Source organism: Crassostrea angulata, chromosome 5 (genome assembly GCF_025612915.1).
Source record: "Crassostrea angulata isolate pt1a10 chromosome 5, ASM2561291v2, whole genome shotgun sequence".
Lineage (NCBI taxonomy): Eukaryota > Metazoa > Mollusca > Bivalvia > Ostreida > Ostreidae > Magallana > Magallana angulata.
In genome coordinates, this window is record NC_069115.1 from 16,680,496 (window position 1) to 16,695,814 (window position 15,319).

At 34.9% G+C, this 15,319-nt stretch overlaps 3 protein-coding genes across 3 annotated transcripts in view; all 3 read right to left on the minus strand.

The window, feature by feature from the left end:
- Positions 1 to 1,481, minus strand: part of LOC128183277 (acetyl-CoA carboxylase-like) — a 50,841-nt gene extending 49,360 nt beyond the window's left edge. The window contains exons 1-2 of the mRNA XM_052852230.1: positions 1,360 to 1,481; positions 389 to 599 (exon numbers count right to left, since the gene is read on the minus strand). Of these exons, the coding sequence (XP_052708190.1) occupies positions 389 to 591 (203 nt within the window). The 5' untranslated portion in view covers positions 592 to 599; positions 1,360 to 1,481. The remainder of the gene's footprint in view (positions 1 to 388; positions 600 to 1,359) is intronic.
- Positions 1,482 to 3,538: 2,057 nt separating this feature from the next.
- LOC128182754 (uncharacterized) lies at positions 3,539 to 6,194 on the minus strand. The gene is made up of 2 exons (XM_052851494.1): positions 5,994 to 6,194; positions 3,539 to 5,428 (listed from the first exon to the last, which is right to left on the minus strand). Exon 2 carries the CDS (start codon positions 5,423 to 5,425, stop codon positions 3,725 to 3,727), a length of 1,701 nt encoding a protein of 566 aa, XP_052707454.1. The 5' UTR covers positions 5,426 to 5,428; positions 5,994 to 6,194; the 3' UTR covers positions 3,539 to 3,724.
- A 2,513-nt stretch (positions 6,195 to 8,707) lies between these two features.
- LOC128185160 (uncharacterized) lies at positions 8,708 to 9,847 on the minus strand. Its single transcript, XM_052854829.1, has one exon. It carries the CDS (start codon positions 9,845 to 9,847, stop codon positions 9,098 to 9,100), a length of 750 nt encoding a protein of 249 aa, XP_052710789.1. The 3' UTR covers positions 8,708 to 9,097.
- Between the last annotated feature and the right edge of the window lie 5,472 nt (positions 9,848 to 15,319).

Sequence of the window (15,319 nt, forward strand, 5' to 3'; positions counted from 1 at the left end):
TAAATATAAAACAAAGAAACATTCTTATGATTCATACAAAAAAAATATGATAAAATAAAAAAAAATCCCTACCTACCTAACCTAATTTTTTCATCAGTGTTACCCTAAACACACAATTTATTTTTTTAGGCCTAAGGGACTTACTTGTTTATATAACAGTACTTGGTCAGTAATTATGACTGCAGTAAAGGAATAAATTCTATCTTTACATCAGTAACTACATTGTACAAAGGTTATTTTACTCAATTTTCTTGCATCTATATATTAATCAGTACTAACTACAACAACTGAGGTAAGGGACTTTCTGGCATTTATACACAGTATCTCTAAGTACAATGAAATGACTACAATGGTTACTTACAATAAAGTGACTACAACGGTTACTTACTTGAGCTTTGGTTCCTGGCTACTGTCCTCCCTGGAGGAGCTGGCACTGATCATTGAGGGCACGCTGTCATGCCTCTCCTCATGGTGGTCCTCGAGTGGACCACTCTGTGGGTCATCCTCTGGACTGGTGCCCTCTTCTACTTCATCCCCGTTTGTGTCCCCCAGCAAAAAACTCACTTCTCCACTCTTTTTTTCTTTACTCATGACAATTTCTGCACATGAATATTTTATAATAAGAGATTCAGAATTTTGAGTGGCAGATGTGCGATATAAAGATACTGATTTCATAAATTAGCCTATCACTATAAGATGGTGATTTTTTGAAAGAATGGCATGTCAGCATCAATGTAATCAAAATTAGATCAGCTTCAATAAAAATTAGATCTTCTATTCGTTTCTATTGGAGAGGATTTAAGATCTAATTTTTATTATATAGACCCAAGTACACCGAGCCTAATGGACTGAGGGTCATGCCGTACATTTATCTTTGAAATGATAAACAGCTGATTAATGATCACTCAAACTGAGTCAAAGTTATTTTGTAAGGTCCGAAAACTTAGTATGCATTATTGCGCTTCCCCATCGCATTAACAAATTTTTATATAAAAAAAATACATTTAAAATTGATTGCGAATGGAATATAAACTTTAATGAAGTACATGCGAGTGGAATTTACATGTACGCATTACGTCAATTCCAGTCCAACGATAGCTGGATAGTACACAGACTTGAACCAACTAACAGACTTGTGCAAATGATTAAAAAATGAATTAAGTCGACGTAATTTTACACATAATCGTCTTATATCATACAAATGCAGATAATGTACCCGGTATCGTTAATTCACTCAGTTAACTCACTCGTCCTCTGTTGATGGCACTAACCTAACTCTGTCAACTCAAGACAACCGCCTTAATTGTTCTTTTCTACTATCATTTAACAATCATAACACCTAATACGTCGAATGCTTACCTTAAGCGTGTACACAGTTCTAAAAAAACATGTTTCTCGCCTGATTTCTCAATGTAGTGGCGTGAGCTCACCTAACCAACGTAAACTTTAGGTTCGAAGGTCAACACAACCTTAAAGTAAGTCGTTCGATGTTTCGCTAGCTGTTTTTTGTTTTGATTTGGGTTTGTTGCGTATATACCAGCAAAAGTTGAATAGTAAAAGCTCCTATTCTACACAAGTCATCCATTTGAGGCAGTTTAAACCAGATAAGTTTAGATGTGCTTTGACAAATATTTTGTACGAAAGCTTCAACTCGAAGACGTACGACTGTTGCAGTTTGTTTTGCTGCACCTTAGGGGTTGTTTCAAAGTTAATAAAAATATTAACTAAGAAACTATACCATATAAAGTTGTCGTTCGTTTCTCTGTCGGATATTGATATTTTTGCATAAATCTAGTTTATACATGTGGGAATTTTTGAATTTGATAGATTCTTATTGTTTAGAACAAGACTACTAGCATTTTAAAGCTTCAGTATACATGTAAATGGTATACTCACAATACAGGCACGTAGCATCGTTTTTGAAAGTGTGTGTGTGTGTGTGTGGGGGGGGGGGGGGGGGGGGGGGCTCATCCAAAAAATCTAGACAAAAGCCAACAAAAAAAGATGAAGGGAAAGGTTACTTTCACTTTCCAAAATCCTGAAAATCCTAATCCGTGGGTGGGAACGGGGGAGAAAGGAATACTTCTTTTCACTCCAATTTCACTGTTTATATTTCATTCTTTCCAATTTAATTTTCACATGGTCACAGAAAAGTGGGGGGGGGGGGGGGCAACTCCATGTTAATTCATTTTTTTGTATCCAAATTTAAGAAAAATCTTTGCTGCGCAAAAAAGTGGGAGGGGGGGGGGCTGCGTGCCTGCAATATATTCAATTATTTACAACATTTGACCAACATTGGACAAATTTTGTTCATGTATGCAACATATATGTACGTTGGGCCAATGTCAGAAAATGGAAAATGTAACAATTTGCAAATGTTGGCCCAACATGTGGGACCAACGTTGGACCGATGAGCAAAATTGCATTCGGCTAAAGTTATTTGCCGACGTTGGTCCAATTAAATCGCGATCACGTTTGTCTAACATTGGCTTTACGTAAGCCTGCTACCTGGATATGCTCGTGTGCTCGACGAATTTCTACAAGATGAAACTCAATCTGATGTGTAGGCCTACTCATTACCAGCAAAACAACAACACTATGCTGTAAACAAACTTTAATTCGCGTGCGATAAATTTTCGCGAGATTAGCTAGAGCCATGTCTTCGCGACTATCTATCGCCGCGAACCAACCCTTTATCTATAGTTTTTATAACATTACAGGTCTGGATAAGGCTTGGTCGCGAACATTAGTCGCCGCGAACCAGTTTATTGGCAGTTAATTGCGAAATAAAGTCGCCGCGAATAAAAATTGGTGTACAGTATTTTTTTTAAATACATTGACGTCATATGTATGAATAATAGAGTACTATAGATCTATAACATACTGAATTAATTAATCAGTTATACGAGTGTACCAGTGCAGTACACCTAACCCGCAATGAAAATAGTGTGTGTATGCGAGTGGAGAATCGTGTGTTAAAACATAATTCAATATGGCTGAGTGGCACCTGATAAACATTCGCAATATATTTCTTGATAATTTCCGTGTTTGTTTTACTAACATTTGATCAGTGTTTGTCTAGATTTTATATATTTCCCGGTTTCTTTACAATTATTAAATAAAATTCGTCCTTAATTTCAATTAAATATTAAGTATCAAAATAACTTAGATTGTGAATATGGAAAAGTGATCCCTCCGGTTAAATGATCCGGGTCAAGGCACCACATTGCATTGGTTTTTAAAAAAAAATATCATTTACGGACCGGTCCTTATGGCTGCTAAACTTTATCACATCAACTCAATCGAAAATGATAAAATTGCACAAACTGTCTGAGATAATTTTAACCTCATGAGTCATTAGGATATAAATATAGTAAGAAAATATTTTGATAACTGGCAAAGACAATTACGGGACTTTGATAACATATACAAATTAAATTTTGTATGAACAAAATGACATAAAGGCTTAGTTTTTGTTTGCATTGGCATTTCTGTTTTTATGCAGTGTTTAATATAAGACTAACATAACACATTATAATAATTTTTAAGGATTTAATATACATGTATCAAATATGATATTTTTTGAAGTCATAAGGTCACGTGCACGTCTTCGCATTTTGATTTTACCATACATCCATACGTAATTGCTTTTGAAATCTAAATACTGCTAACCACTGTTGCTGCAAAATTCCAGAGATCATCTATATTGAAATCAAACGTAGCATTATTTCTGAGACTGGATTCGTTTGACGTCATTCGAGTAGCATTCCGCCACGAACAATACATCGGATTTGTCAATACAAAGTCCCCATGGATATTGCAAATGACAACCCTCAATATAATGCAAAAACTGACCGTTTTTATCTATAAGGTGCACCACAAAATTATCACAGTCCGAGATCAAAATGTGACTCTGACTATCGGTGGCAAGACCAAACGGATTAAACTTTTTATTTTTGCTGGTCTGTAAGTTGCCGGTATAAGAAAACCGGAATTTGCCCAATCTCGTTACCACGACAACCACCTGATTAGTCCAATCACTAACGATGATATCACAGTTTTTGTTTTCCTCAACAAAAGCTGGGTTGGCGTACAGAGGGGTTCTGCTATCGTTGTATTGGATTTCTTGTGTCACTTTGCAGTCATGGTAACGGACAATCTTACTCTGAGTGTGATCCGCCATTTTTATTGCGACAAGTAATTCGTTGGTGTAGGTGCAGCAGATGGCCTGGGGTTTCCATTCTGTCAGTTTAACCAGGCCCTCCACCTTACCACCTTTCACGATATTTATACTACCATCCTCCCAATCAGTGTACACCAGCACTCCATCTTTCGTGACTGTTATATCAAATGGTTCGTTTCCCGTTAAGGTTTGAACTTCTTCGATAAGCTCGAATTTCTCCTTACTAAAATGTTTGATAACTTTACTATCGCCGCACACATACAGTTGGTCTCCATCCTGAGAACACGAAACTCGTGCAGTGCGGGTGAATCCAGTCCGTATCTTTCCTAGTAGATGGTAAGAATGTGAACTGCTTGCAGTTTTGTGACTCTTGTCGGTAATTTTCCTTAGAATTGGTAATCGATATCGGTCAATTGATTTCGTCTTGGTGATACCCAGACTTCCAATTATTTCACACAGTTCGCCTTCTTCTGGGATTGATGGATTGAAATCCGCGACAACCATTTCAAACCTTTCCGGAACATCTCGGAAATGCTGGTTTTTGGACGTGTAATTGAGAAGTTGGCCGATGAATTTAGTAAAGTCATTATTAGTAAGTATCTGGTGGTTTTCATCTACGGTCATGCGCACTTGGTTTCGCAGCCTTAGAAACCTCATCTCCAAAGATTGTATTTGCTTTAAGTCATCCGCCTCCATTTCGTTCTCATCTTTCAAGTATCTCTGCGTGATATTGTCGACGATTTTATGCAGATTTTTTCCTACCTCTACGATCATTTTCTTCCTCTCCTGGTGTTTGGCTACCACGATTTTGTGCGTCGTTTTAATATCAGACATAACTGTGTCGTAAAACGGCGAGATGAACATATCTAGTTCCTGTGTGTCCTTCTGCACAATCTCTCTCATTAGATCGAACACGTTGGAGATATTTTGCACATCGTGGCCTCTATGTAAACCGGAAGTGACACAACCGGGGCATGCCGGTACCTCACACTGCTGACAGTACTGGTCATACCTGTAACTAGGGTGCTCCGGACAAGATGGAAGAGTATGGAGTTGAGATTTTCGGATTCCGTGAAGGTGTTCTTTTTTGATGGAAGGTTCAGAGGACCTGCGCCGATGGGATCGACCATGAAAAGAGGACCAGTTGTGAGAAAAGACCATTGCTTCCGGCATCACTCTCTTTGCTCTCCCTCCCGCCATCTGCTCTTTGGTTCTGGGTTTCGGAACTGGTTTTTCTTCCATGAGCTGAAAAATCATCCATGCATAGATGTAAAGTGTTTTGAATTCAAATTATATCCTTGTGAGTATTAATAAATCATTAAGGTATTTAGTTACTCGCTACAACCGTGGTTATTCGGCCATTTTGTACGAATAAAATCTCTCCAGGAAGTGATGATTGCCAACCTAATTTGTTTCTAAAATTACGTTTATTGCATTGACTCCCTTAAGTCATTGATAAAACCTTTAAAAAGAAAAAGTGGCGGAAAATTAGCATTAGTTTGTATAGCGTGGTTTACCGGTGTTTTTTTCAGTTCAGACAATGTTTTTTATTAAAATGTTTATCTTGTCAATACAAATATGCAAAGGGCCGAGCAAGTGATTCGCCCCAATAAATGGAAAGAAATAGTTTAATAAATAGTTCTCTGAAACGTCGATCACTGATACATTAGAAAGGTTTAATGTTTTAAAAAAATTGTTCTCATACGTAATAAGTGATTATCAAAATGATGTAAAGAAGACTTTCAATGCAATATTAAAGGTTTTTTTTTTAAAATAACGAAAAAGGATCAATTTTTCAAAAACTTCTTACCTTTAAAATGTATTTTACCACTACCTGGATTTGACTCTCGAGATGCGTGTATACTGTGATTTCAGGACACGTATATTTCTTCCTTCTTCCGCTTCTATTGTCATCTTACTATAGATAAGTAGTGAAAAGTCAAATTTGTAAAGGCGCACCTATGGTGCACGTACCTGCCATCTATCTGAAGAACTTCCTTGAGGAAAATTTAAAATATAATACCTTGCAAATACATGAACATATAATGGTGTTAATCGATGATTAAGACGTGATAAAAAAAACAACTATATAAGATTCAAGGAAATTTTAATCTACATTGCATTACAATTTGCAAACTAATTTTATTCTACATTAAGAGCAGGACACCTCACTCTCCCTTTTTCTGTCGTTAGTAGTGGGGTGGGATGGGGGTTAAAACGGTATATATTTTCTCGCCCTAAACATATCGTCCTTGGTATGTCATACATATATCGTCAATATGTAACATGCTGGTGATACACAAAAAGTATCATTCTAATGTTTTCAAGATGTAACATGCCAGTGATACGTATCTTGAACATATCACTCTTATGTTTTCATCTCGTCGGTACATGTATCAGCTCGATCGGTTGATATATTAGTAAACCATAGCCCGAAAAGCGACAACGCCCAACTTCCAGATGCTGTCTCACCTAGTCCGAACAAAACACATGTATCAGTACTGATTTACTACAAGATATATCATGTAATAAGCTTATATAACAGGATTAGTTTCTCACTTTTTTTTTTACCATAGCGACTTAAATTATATTACACGACTCGCATGTCGAGGGCCACAATGGTAGTATTGCCGAATTCCGTAGCTATACTTCGTTGACGAATTCTACTTTGATTTTTATCGTTTTTAATTGAATCATGAAACATTATCTTTTATTTATCACATACAACTGTGGAAAATGATGTATAAGTACGCGTGGCTTTGAACGCCTTACCTTGGTGTCCAACCTTCAAGATCTTGTACTCGTTAAAGCATATGTACTTTTAAACCACTGTTGTGTTATTTCTTGGGTATTGCAGTCTTAAAGTTTACCTTGAGTAGTTTGAACATTAATAAGTTTTAAATCAGTCTGATATTACAATTGAAATCAGATTGTTTCATTCATGATATTCTTTATTGGACTGTTTCACACACATATCAACACATTTAAGAATCGAACTTCAAAAGTAATTAAGTTAATACTTTATTTCTTACAAATTGTCGGTCCTTTTGACATACAAAGGTATATTCAGAACAAAATTGACATACATGTACAAAAAACAGAGGAAAAACTTTCAAATGACAGTTAAAATGATTATAAGTGATCATGTTTTAGGCAATATTTTAAGAACCATTGAAAAAAGAAATTGGACACTTCCTTCCAACATTGCACCAAGCATGTTTATCAAGGTCAAAGTCTTCAAAGACCCACATAACACAAGGTCATTGTCTGATTTTTCTCACTTCGTGTACCTTATAGTTGACGGAGAATAGTCGTTGCTATAATGGTAGATAATTTTATTCACATAATTACAAAATAAGCTACAACGTGCTACTTGTGTACTATTTAACTGTTAAAGTAAAGTATATCAGTCTAAATAGTCTTCAGTTAAATGTATATGTACTGTATAAGTAAATAAAAAGAAATACTCGCCATCATATAATGACATTTATGGTACATTGTTTGAACTCTTCTGTAAATCTACATAATTGGAAATTCCAAGGGACACTTTGTTGAAAGCAATATGAAAAGAAGACAGGGTGGATGGAACAGGAAGACAACAATTTAGAAAGTATGGGTAAAATAAAGTTAAATACTGGTTTTTTCAAATGCCAACATGACGCCCTCAAGTTTCATGAAGTACTTAGGTTGGCAAGTGTAAATTCCGAATTCTCCCTCTGGTAGCAGTTTCTATTCTATTTTGTGGGTATTGGGTAAGTGACTGTTGGAAGGAGTATAGGGCAGCCTGGAGATTCCCTGAGATCTGTTGACAGATCCCAAGGATCTCCCAGGAGATGTCTTGTAGCTCTTCAGCTATTACCCTCCTCTGATCATGGTGCACTAGGACCTGTAAATCTTCTAATGCTCTCTGTGCTCTCATCGTTTCGACATGTCTAGAGCAAAGAAAATCTAGCATATGTAACAACATGAAAGGTGGGATATATAATGTACCCCACTTTGCTTGTTTACTAGATTTTTGTTCTGGCATTAATTCTTTAAAATAAAAGAATCCATTGATGAGTCTGATGTCACCTGCTACAGCCAGTCTCATCTTTGACGACAATGACTGTCCCCCTACAGCCTCCATTATAAAACAGGTATGGCTGCGCAAGCTTGACTTTTGTCATATCTACAACAGACAATGCTTCGATGAATCTGAGGGTCTTGTAAAGGTACATTGCAAAGTAAAGCGTATTTGAAGCAAATCCAAACTTAGCTGCTAATTTCAAAATGTGACAACATATTTTGGCTGCAATATATAACTGTTTGTTGGAATCTATGTGAGTATCCATGTTGTGCAATGAAAACGCAGTACTCCGAGGGATATTGGATGTGAGTTTCTGTACACAACCTTGTGGTACTGTGTCAGGGGTGAACGTACAAGTTGTTCTACATTGCGTATGTACTTTATACATTCATTATGGCCACGTGGGTCTAGAGCAATATGATGCCGTATCTCAATATACATTTCCTTATCAAATTCAAGTTCAGAGACCAGAGCATGTTCATTAGTACAAACTCTGACCCTGGGATTACAAAGAACTTTGATGACATGGGACCTGATGGAGGGCCTATGTAGCAACAATGTAAGGCCATTCTCATACATTCTATATAGTCGTCTGAATAATGTCGTTTGTGCTCCACCAAAAATATTATTCAGAAACGTATTGTTCTCTGGGATGAAAAAAATTAGGACACACACCCTCATACACCCATTTGATTAAAAGTTTAAAACAGACCCAGAAACCGACCAAAAGATTCTGTGGACGCCAGTGAGGCAGTGCATTTTGTTGAATCGCCCAGAAAACAGCTGTTTTCATGTGATAGGAACATTAGAGTTTATCTTCATCTCTTAATCTATTGTTAATTATTTCTTTACAGTTTCAGCAATCCATACGTTAAGAATTGTGTGTGATTCATTGAGTACGCAAGTTTGAAATCTGCCATAGAGAAAGAAATTCTCCATTCGTTGTCTGCATGGTTTTCTAGTTTGTGTCCTATTGCTACAAAGTGACATCCGTTTCTGACAATGTCGTTGACAACATGAGGCGGGGGCCATGAGTGACATCTGTCTATCCACGAGGAGGCAGACGGAGGCCAGAAATCACTGACAAAGCAATGAGCAATATCATATTCCGTTTCACCTAATATTCCACTGCTACATGGTCCATGAATTGTAGAACCGATATTTGATAAAGAACATCTTATCTCCCTGTACTTCGAACTTGATATATAGAGACCTCCATGCATCCTTATACAGGCGGTTGACACTGTTGGTCTCGTTCTTTCTAATGGTAACCAAAGTAAAGTGAATCCAGGTGGACTCTCAGAATTGTCACAGAGAATCACTGCCAGCTCTGGTGTGCTGTAAATCTGACACAGAGAGAAGTCCCAGATCACTCGGTGGTTGTTTGGCCAGCGCATGATGTCTATATCTGAATTTAGTCTGAAACCTTCTCTTTCACTTCCACTTATCATCAGCTTGGAACTATGTTTTAACATTTTGTTGTTATTCAGCATTTCCTTTATGTCTACCATATCTCTCCTGGAGGCCACTTGAAGCGGTGTCCCTATCTTGAGACAAATTCCCACATACAATGACTCTGATATCTTCTGAACAGCCATCCTAATGAAAATAAAAGATGCAAAATGTGTTTTTTTCTGTTAGAATTGTGCAATTGCATAAACTATTTTTAAAACATGTTATATTTTCAATTATGAATTGTATATGACATATGCAGTAAAGAGATAATCCTAGTAAGACATAGTGCAATTTCTATAAATTACTATAAAATTCCAAACTATCTACTTTTTTGGTAGCACTAAATTGTATTTATTCCGCATGTAAAGAGGCACTTTTGCCATTTTGTTTTTTGTAATTTGTTTTATATACCAAGTATTAGCCTTAAATCTTTTGGTTTTTTCCCTTAGATAAGCTGTTTACCTTGTTTCTCCTACATATTGTGAACTACGATTAGCTGGTCATTTGGCCTTCATTTTCAGAATTGATCAATTTGACGATTATATAACCTTACAAAACGTTTCCTGTCCAACTATTACAAATATTCAACAATTAATACCAACAATTACAAAGTTTACAATATTGTTTGTTAAGATGATAATTTTTTTCGTATAAATTTGTAAAAATGCGATCTATTGAATCATAAAATATTTAAAGCAATTTTTCTTTCAAGCTTGAATAGATGTATAATAATTAGATTCAATTGTCTATGAAATTTTCCGTTTTTCCCCGATTACGACAAAGAGCACACGGCGGGTGTGACCGGCCAGCAGAGGATGTTCACTCCTCCATGGCACTTGATCCCACCTATATCTATTTGGAGGTCCTTGTTGCTCTGCCTTGAATTTGTATTTCGTTTTATGGATTTTTAAGAATGTTGACGGTTTGTTATTGTCATTTTTTTCATTCAAGGTTCTTTATACAAGGCATGAAAAAAAATTAATTTAAGTTTTACCTGCAAAAATTGTCGTTTAAGTTACTGAAATCAAATATCTTTCATATTCATGGAAATAACATAATACCAAGGATAGGCATTAGTCTTGAAATCGTTTGTCATACCCCGATCTAAGTCTGTGAAAACGAAACGCATGCCAGAACTACCGGTATAACCTAAAATTTCATTGGCTGATTTTAAATTGAACCCCCAACAGGAGATATCGTGAGATGTTGTATAACAGGAACTATTTAACTTTTCTCAATTTTACTCGTATGTATTCGATGATAGATTCTAGTATATCCAATATACCAATAACCTAAAATGATCCTGACTGATTTTAAAAACACTCCTTCATTGTTTATACATACTATGTACACATTATTCCAGTTTATTCCATTTCATATTAGTCAATACTGCTTAAATACAATAGTAAAATGCTTTTTGCTTTTTAAATTTGTCACCATTGAAATAAGTTTAAACCAAAAGGGAAAAGATGCAAACAGCTTAAAAATGTCAAGTATTTTGTTGAAATCTTACGGCATTGTAAAGGCCGAGGCAATTAATTTCTTGTTAAGATCAAATGTTTATTTGACGTCATTCTGTGAACAATTTTTGTTTATGATTATTTCAAGCATGCGATGAAACATTAAGGCTTATGATTGTTCAGCACTTGCAATCAATTCTGTCTGTCTCTCTGCAGTAATCTCTCTGTCTCTCTCCCCCCCTCTCTCTCTCACAGCGATTTTTTAGCTTAGGCTTGGGTATTACATATACTTTGTTGTTTGAAAATATTACGTTACATAATTTGATGGAATCCAATTTAATGCCATTCGTTTCAGTTGTACCGTTGTTCGGAGAATACATTAAGCAAAATAACCTGGATTTAGATCTTAAACAATTCCATGAACTTCCATGCACAGATATTTGAAAACTCACATCTCTTGATTATTTAGACATATCTTTAAATATAACAATTGAAATGTCACTTTACAGCTATTCAATAAACATATAAACAGGAAGCAGAGTTGACCTAGTATGAATATTAACCATTTTTTGGCATACATTTATTTCCAACTCCTAGTGAATTTTTAAATATCACATCATTTGGATTGTTTGTCCCTTGGACTTGTGTTTTAAATAATCAATATCAATTAACTTGGTTTCAATTGCTCTGTCGATGAAAAAAGATTAGAAATTGAGACTTGCTTTTTATAAATAATTTAAAAAAAAACAAGAAAGAAACTAAACTTATTTTACATCATGTTTCCCATAAGTGATATTTTCATAGAGATGCACAGAGACGCACTACTGAGTTTGTGGTTCAACTCTTCCCTGTAATGTCAGTAGCATGGTCCGTGAAAAACTCTCTACTATTTGTGGAATTTAATCATGGTTTTTTTTTCGTGTTTCTATAATAGAATGCTCTGCTCACCAAAGGGAAATAAAAATGTGTTGTTCTTATTTTGCTGTAATATTCAACAAGCTTCGTTCAGAAAAGTAACAGTGATACAGGTCAATATAATATTTATTTCTTGTACGTTAATATGATGTTTCAAACTTCCTCTTTACATGTTATCTGGCCCCAGGATCATGACGCAGTCTTAGACTTAAATCGAAATTTAAATCATTCATAAAATAATAATCAAACTTAATATTTCGCTTAGAATATTTTACTATCAACGTAAAAAAGAGATGCATTTAAAGAGCATTTCATTGTTCGGTGTAATTGATCATTAGAAAATAAGCCAGTGCACAAGTTTTTATTTCAGTTGAAGACGGTTTCATAATCCGGGATCCTGGCCCATATACACTGTTTATCTAAATCCCATAAGTAATCCAACCTCAACTGTAAATATTTGATGCTTTTAATGAATTACAAAAAACGATCATTAACAAAATAGGTAAAGTTAGCTACTAGTACATGTAACTGGCTGCTAGTAACTGGTTTAGAGAAGTAAGAAAAGCTGGCTACTAGTAACTGGCTACGAGATGAAAGAAAATGTGTCTACTAGTAACTAGTTACTGGTTTTTTTTAGGGTTTTTTTTTTTTTTTTTTTTTACAGTTTTGTTCATTTCTTCAAGTGTTGTTAATTGCAACTTTCTATCAGGTCATCTACATGATATTACAACACAATTTTCAAGATATCTCTCTTAATCTCGTCATCTGCAAATGCAATTTTATGACACAATTACTCAGATATCTCTTTTAATCTCGTCAGCTTCAAGTGCATTTTGTTATAAAGTCTATTTTCTAGGGTGTTGTAAATATATCTCAAATAGCTGTATATCTAGATTGAAAATGAACAGCAGTCTTGCTAATTGTAACATTCTATAAAGTCATCCACTTGATATTCTGACATAATTACATAATAAGATATCTCTTTAAATCTCGACAGCTACTAGTGCATTTTGCTTAAAATATCTTTTTGGCGGTTTTGTTAATATATCTCATGTAGCTGTATATATAGATTGAAGATATGTATAAGTCTTACTAATTGAAACTTTCAATTGGGTCATCCACATGGTTTTACGACACTATTACTCAGATATCTCTCTTTATGTCGTCAGGTACATGTACTAGTACATTTTGTTACAACTGCTTTTTTAGGGTTTTGGCAATATATCTCAAGTAGCTGTATAATTAGATTGTAGATTAATACCAGTCTTGCTATTTTCAACATTCTTTTAAGTCAATCACTTAATTAATGACACATTTACTTAGATATCTCGCTTTATGTCGTCAGCTACTAGTGTATTTATACTAAAATATCTTTATTTTTGGCAGTTTTGTCAATATATCTGAAGTAGCTGTATATATAGATTGTAGATATGTACCAGTGTTGCCAATTTTACATTCTATAAGGTCATCCACATGATATTAGGACACAATTTCTAAGATATCTCTTTTAATCTCGTCAGCTACTAAGGCAATTTCTTGCAAATATCTTTATTTATTTAAGGGTTTTGTCAATATATCTGAAGTAGCGGTAAATATAGATTAAATATATCGACAATATATCGTTGTTACGTTTAACATTTTATAAGGTCATCCACATGATATTATGACATGATTACTCAGATATCTCTTTATATCCCGTCAATTGCTAGTGTAATACGTTACAATATCTCCATTTTTTATTATTAGTAACTTCATTCCTCTCTCGGACTCCAGGAGACAGAATCCCAGGTTGACATACGTGGACATATGACTATCAATCAAATAAATGGATTATGTCCTACACTGTTAGGGCTTACTATGAAAACCCGAAAAAAATAAAGGTATTTATAACGAAATGTACTTCTAGCTGGCGAGATTAAAAGAGATATCTGAGTAATTGTGTCGTAAAACCATGTGGATGACCTAATAGAATGTTGAAATTAGCAACACTGGCTCATACCTTCATTCCAAATATACAGCTACCTGAGATATATTGACAATACCGCAAAAATAAAGATATTTTTAGCAAAATGCACTAGTAGCTGACGAGATTTAAAGACTCAGATGTCTTAGTAATTATGTCATAATATCATGTGGATGATCTAATACAATGTTAAAATTAACAACAATTGTAGATATTTCAATCTATATAAACAGCTACTATGTGTTACATGTGTATAACACATGTGTTGGATACGTACGTTAAACATATGTGATACTTTAATCTCATTAAATATTTACATTTACTTTCTTTATCCCTATTACATTGCATTGATTGATTTGAGTGGCATTTACGCATAACACAGAAGACCCAATCACCGAATCTGGTGCGAATAAATACATTTAGTCTCCCTTCAGTATTTCTCGATGAACATGACTGACTTCAAACCGGATCACGATCTGATATTATACTTACGCTGATTATTTTCCTTGATGTCAATATTTTTCAACAGTTAATTATATGAATTCAATTGATTATTTTCTTAATATACCAAAAGTAAATGCATCTAATTACAGAATAAAAAATGAAATTGTGTTACTAGAATCTAAAACGCTGTGCACTATTTTTGTCAGCATAATTCGGCTGTTCCAATGGCTCTTCCGTTAATTGCGCATTACTCGTTGAATAAGGCAGACATTTTTAAAAAACAAAATCATATTTGCGAAAAGGAAATAAATGCTATAAAACGTAAATATAAGCATTGCATAAGCATTCATGAAGTCTCATATGTATCACACATGTTTAACATGCGTAATTTCAAGAAATTGATACTGCATATTGAATGTTTTCTTTCTTATAAAATATCTACTACGCGCGTTGAATATCGTTTTAGCTGATGATCCGCGCCCAGCAACAAAATATGATCCGACCCTTCGTATCAAGTGACGAGAATTATACAGTAAAGCATAATATTTAGCTACAACAAGTCAGAATTGAGAAAAATTTTACTCGCCGCGATATAACGTTATAGCTTATACATAAAACATCGTCGCCGTTGTGTGAAACAAAAACAATTACTTTCTTTCTTCATTTGTTAATAGCGTTATATATTTGTGTGTAATACGTTTTATCAGGGGCGACGGATGATTTTAACGATAGATAGACAAACATCAGCATGGCGGTTCTGCTTGGATACACCCTATTCACAATTAATAAATTGCGTTCGAGATACAAAAATAAAGTCTATGCTATATCTACTC

Excerpts from the sequence above, each read along its gene's own strand:
- LOC128182754 (XM_052851494.1), bottom strand. The coding sequence starts at position 5,425 with ATGGAAGAAAAACCAGTTCCGAAACCCAGAACCAAAGAGCAGATGGCG.
- LOC128185160 (XM_052854829.1), bottom strand. The coding sequence starts at position 9,847 with ATGGCTGTTCAGAAGATATCAGAGTCATTGTATGTGGGAATTTGTCTC.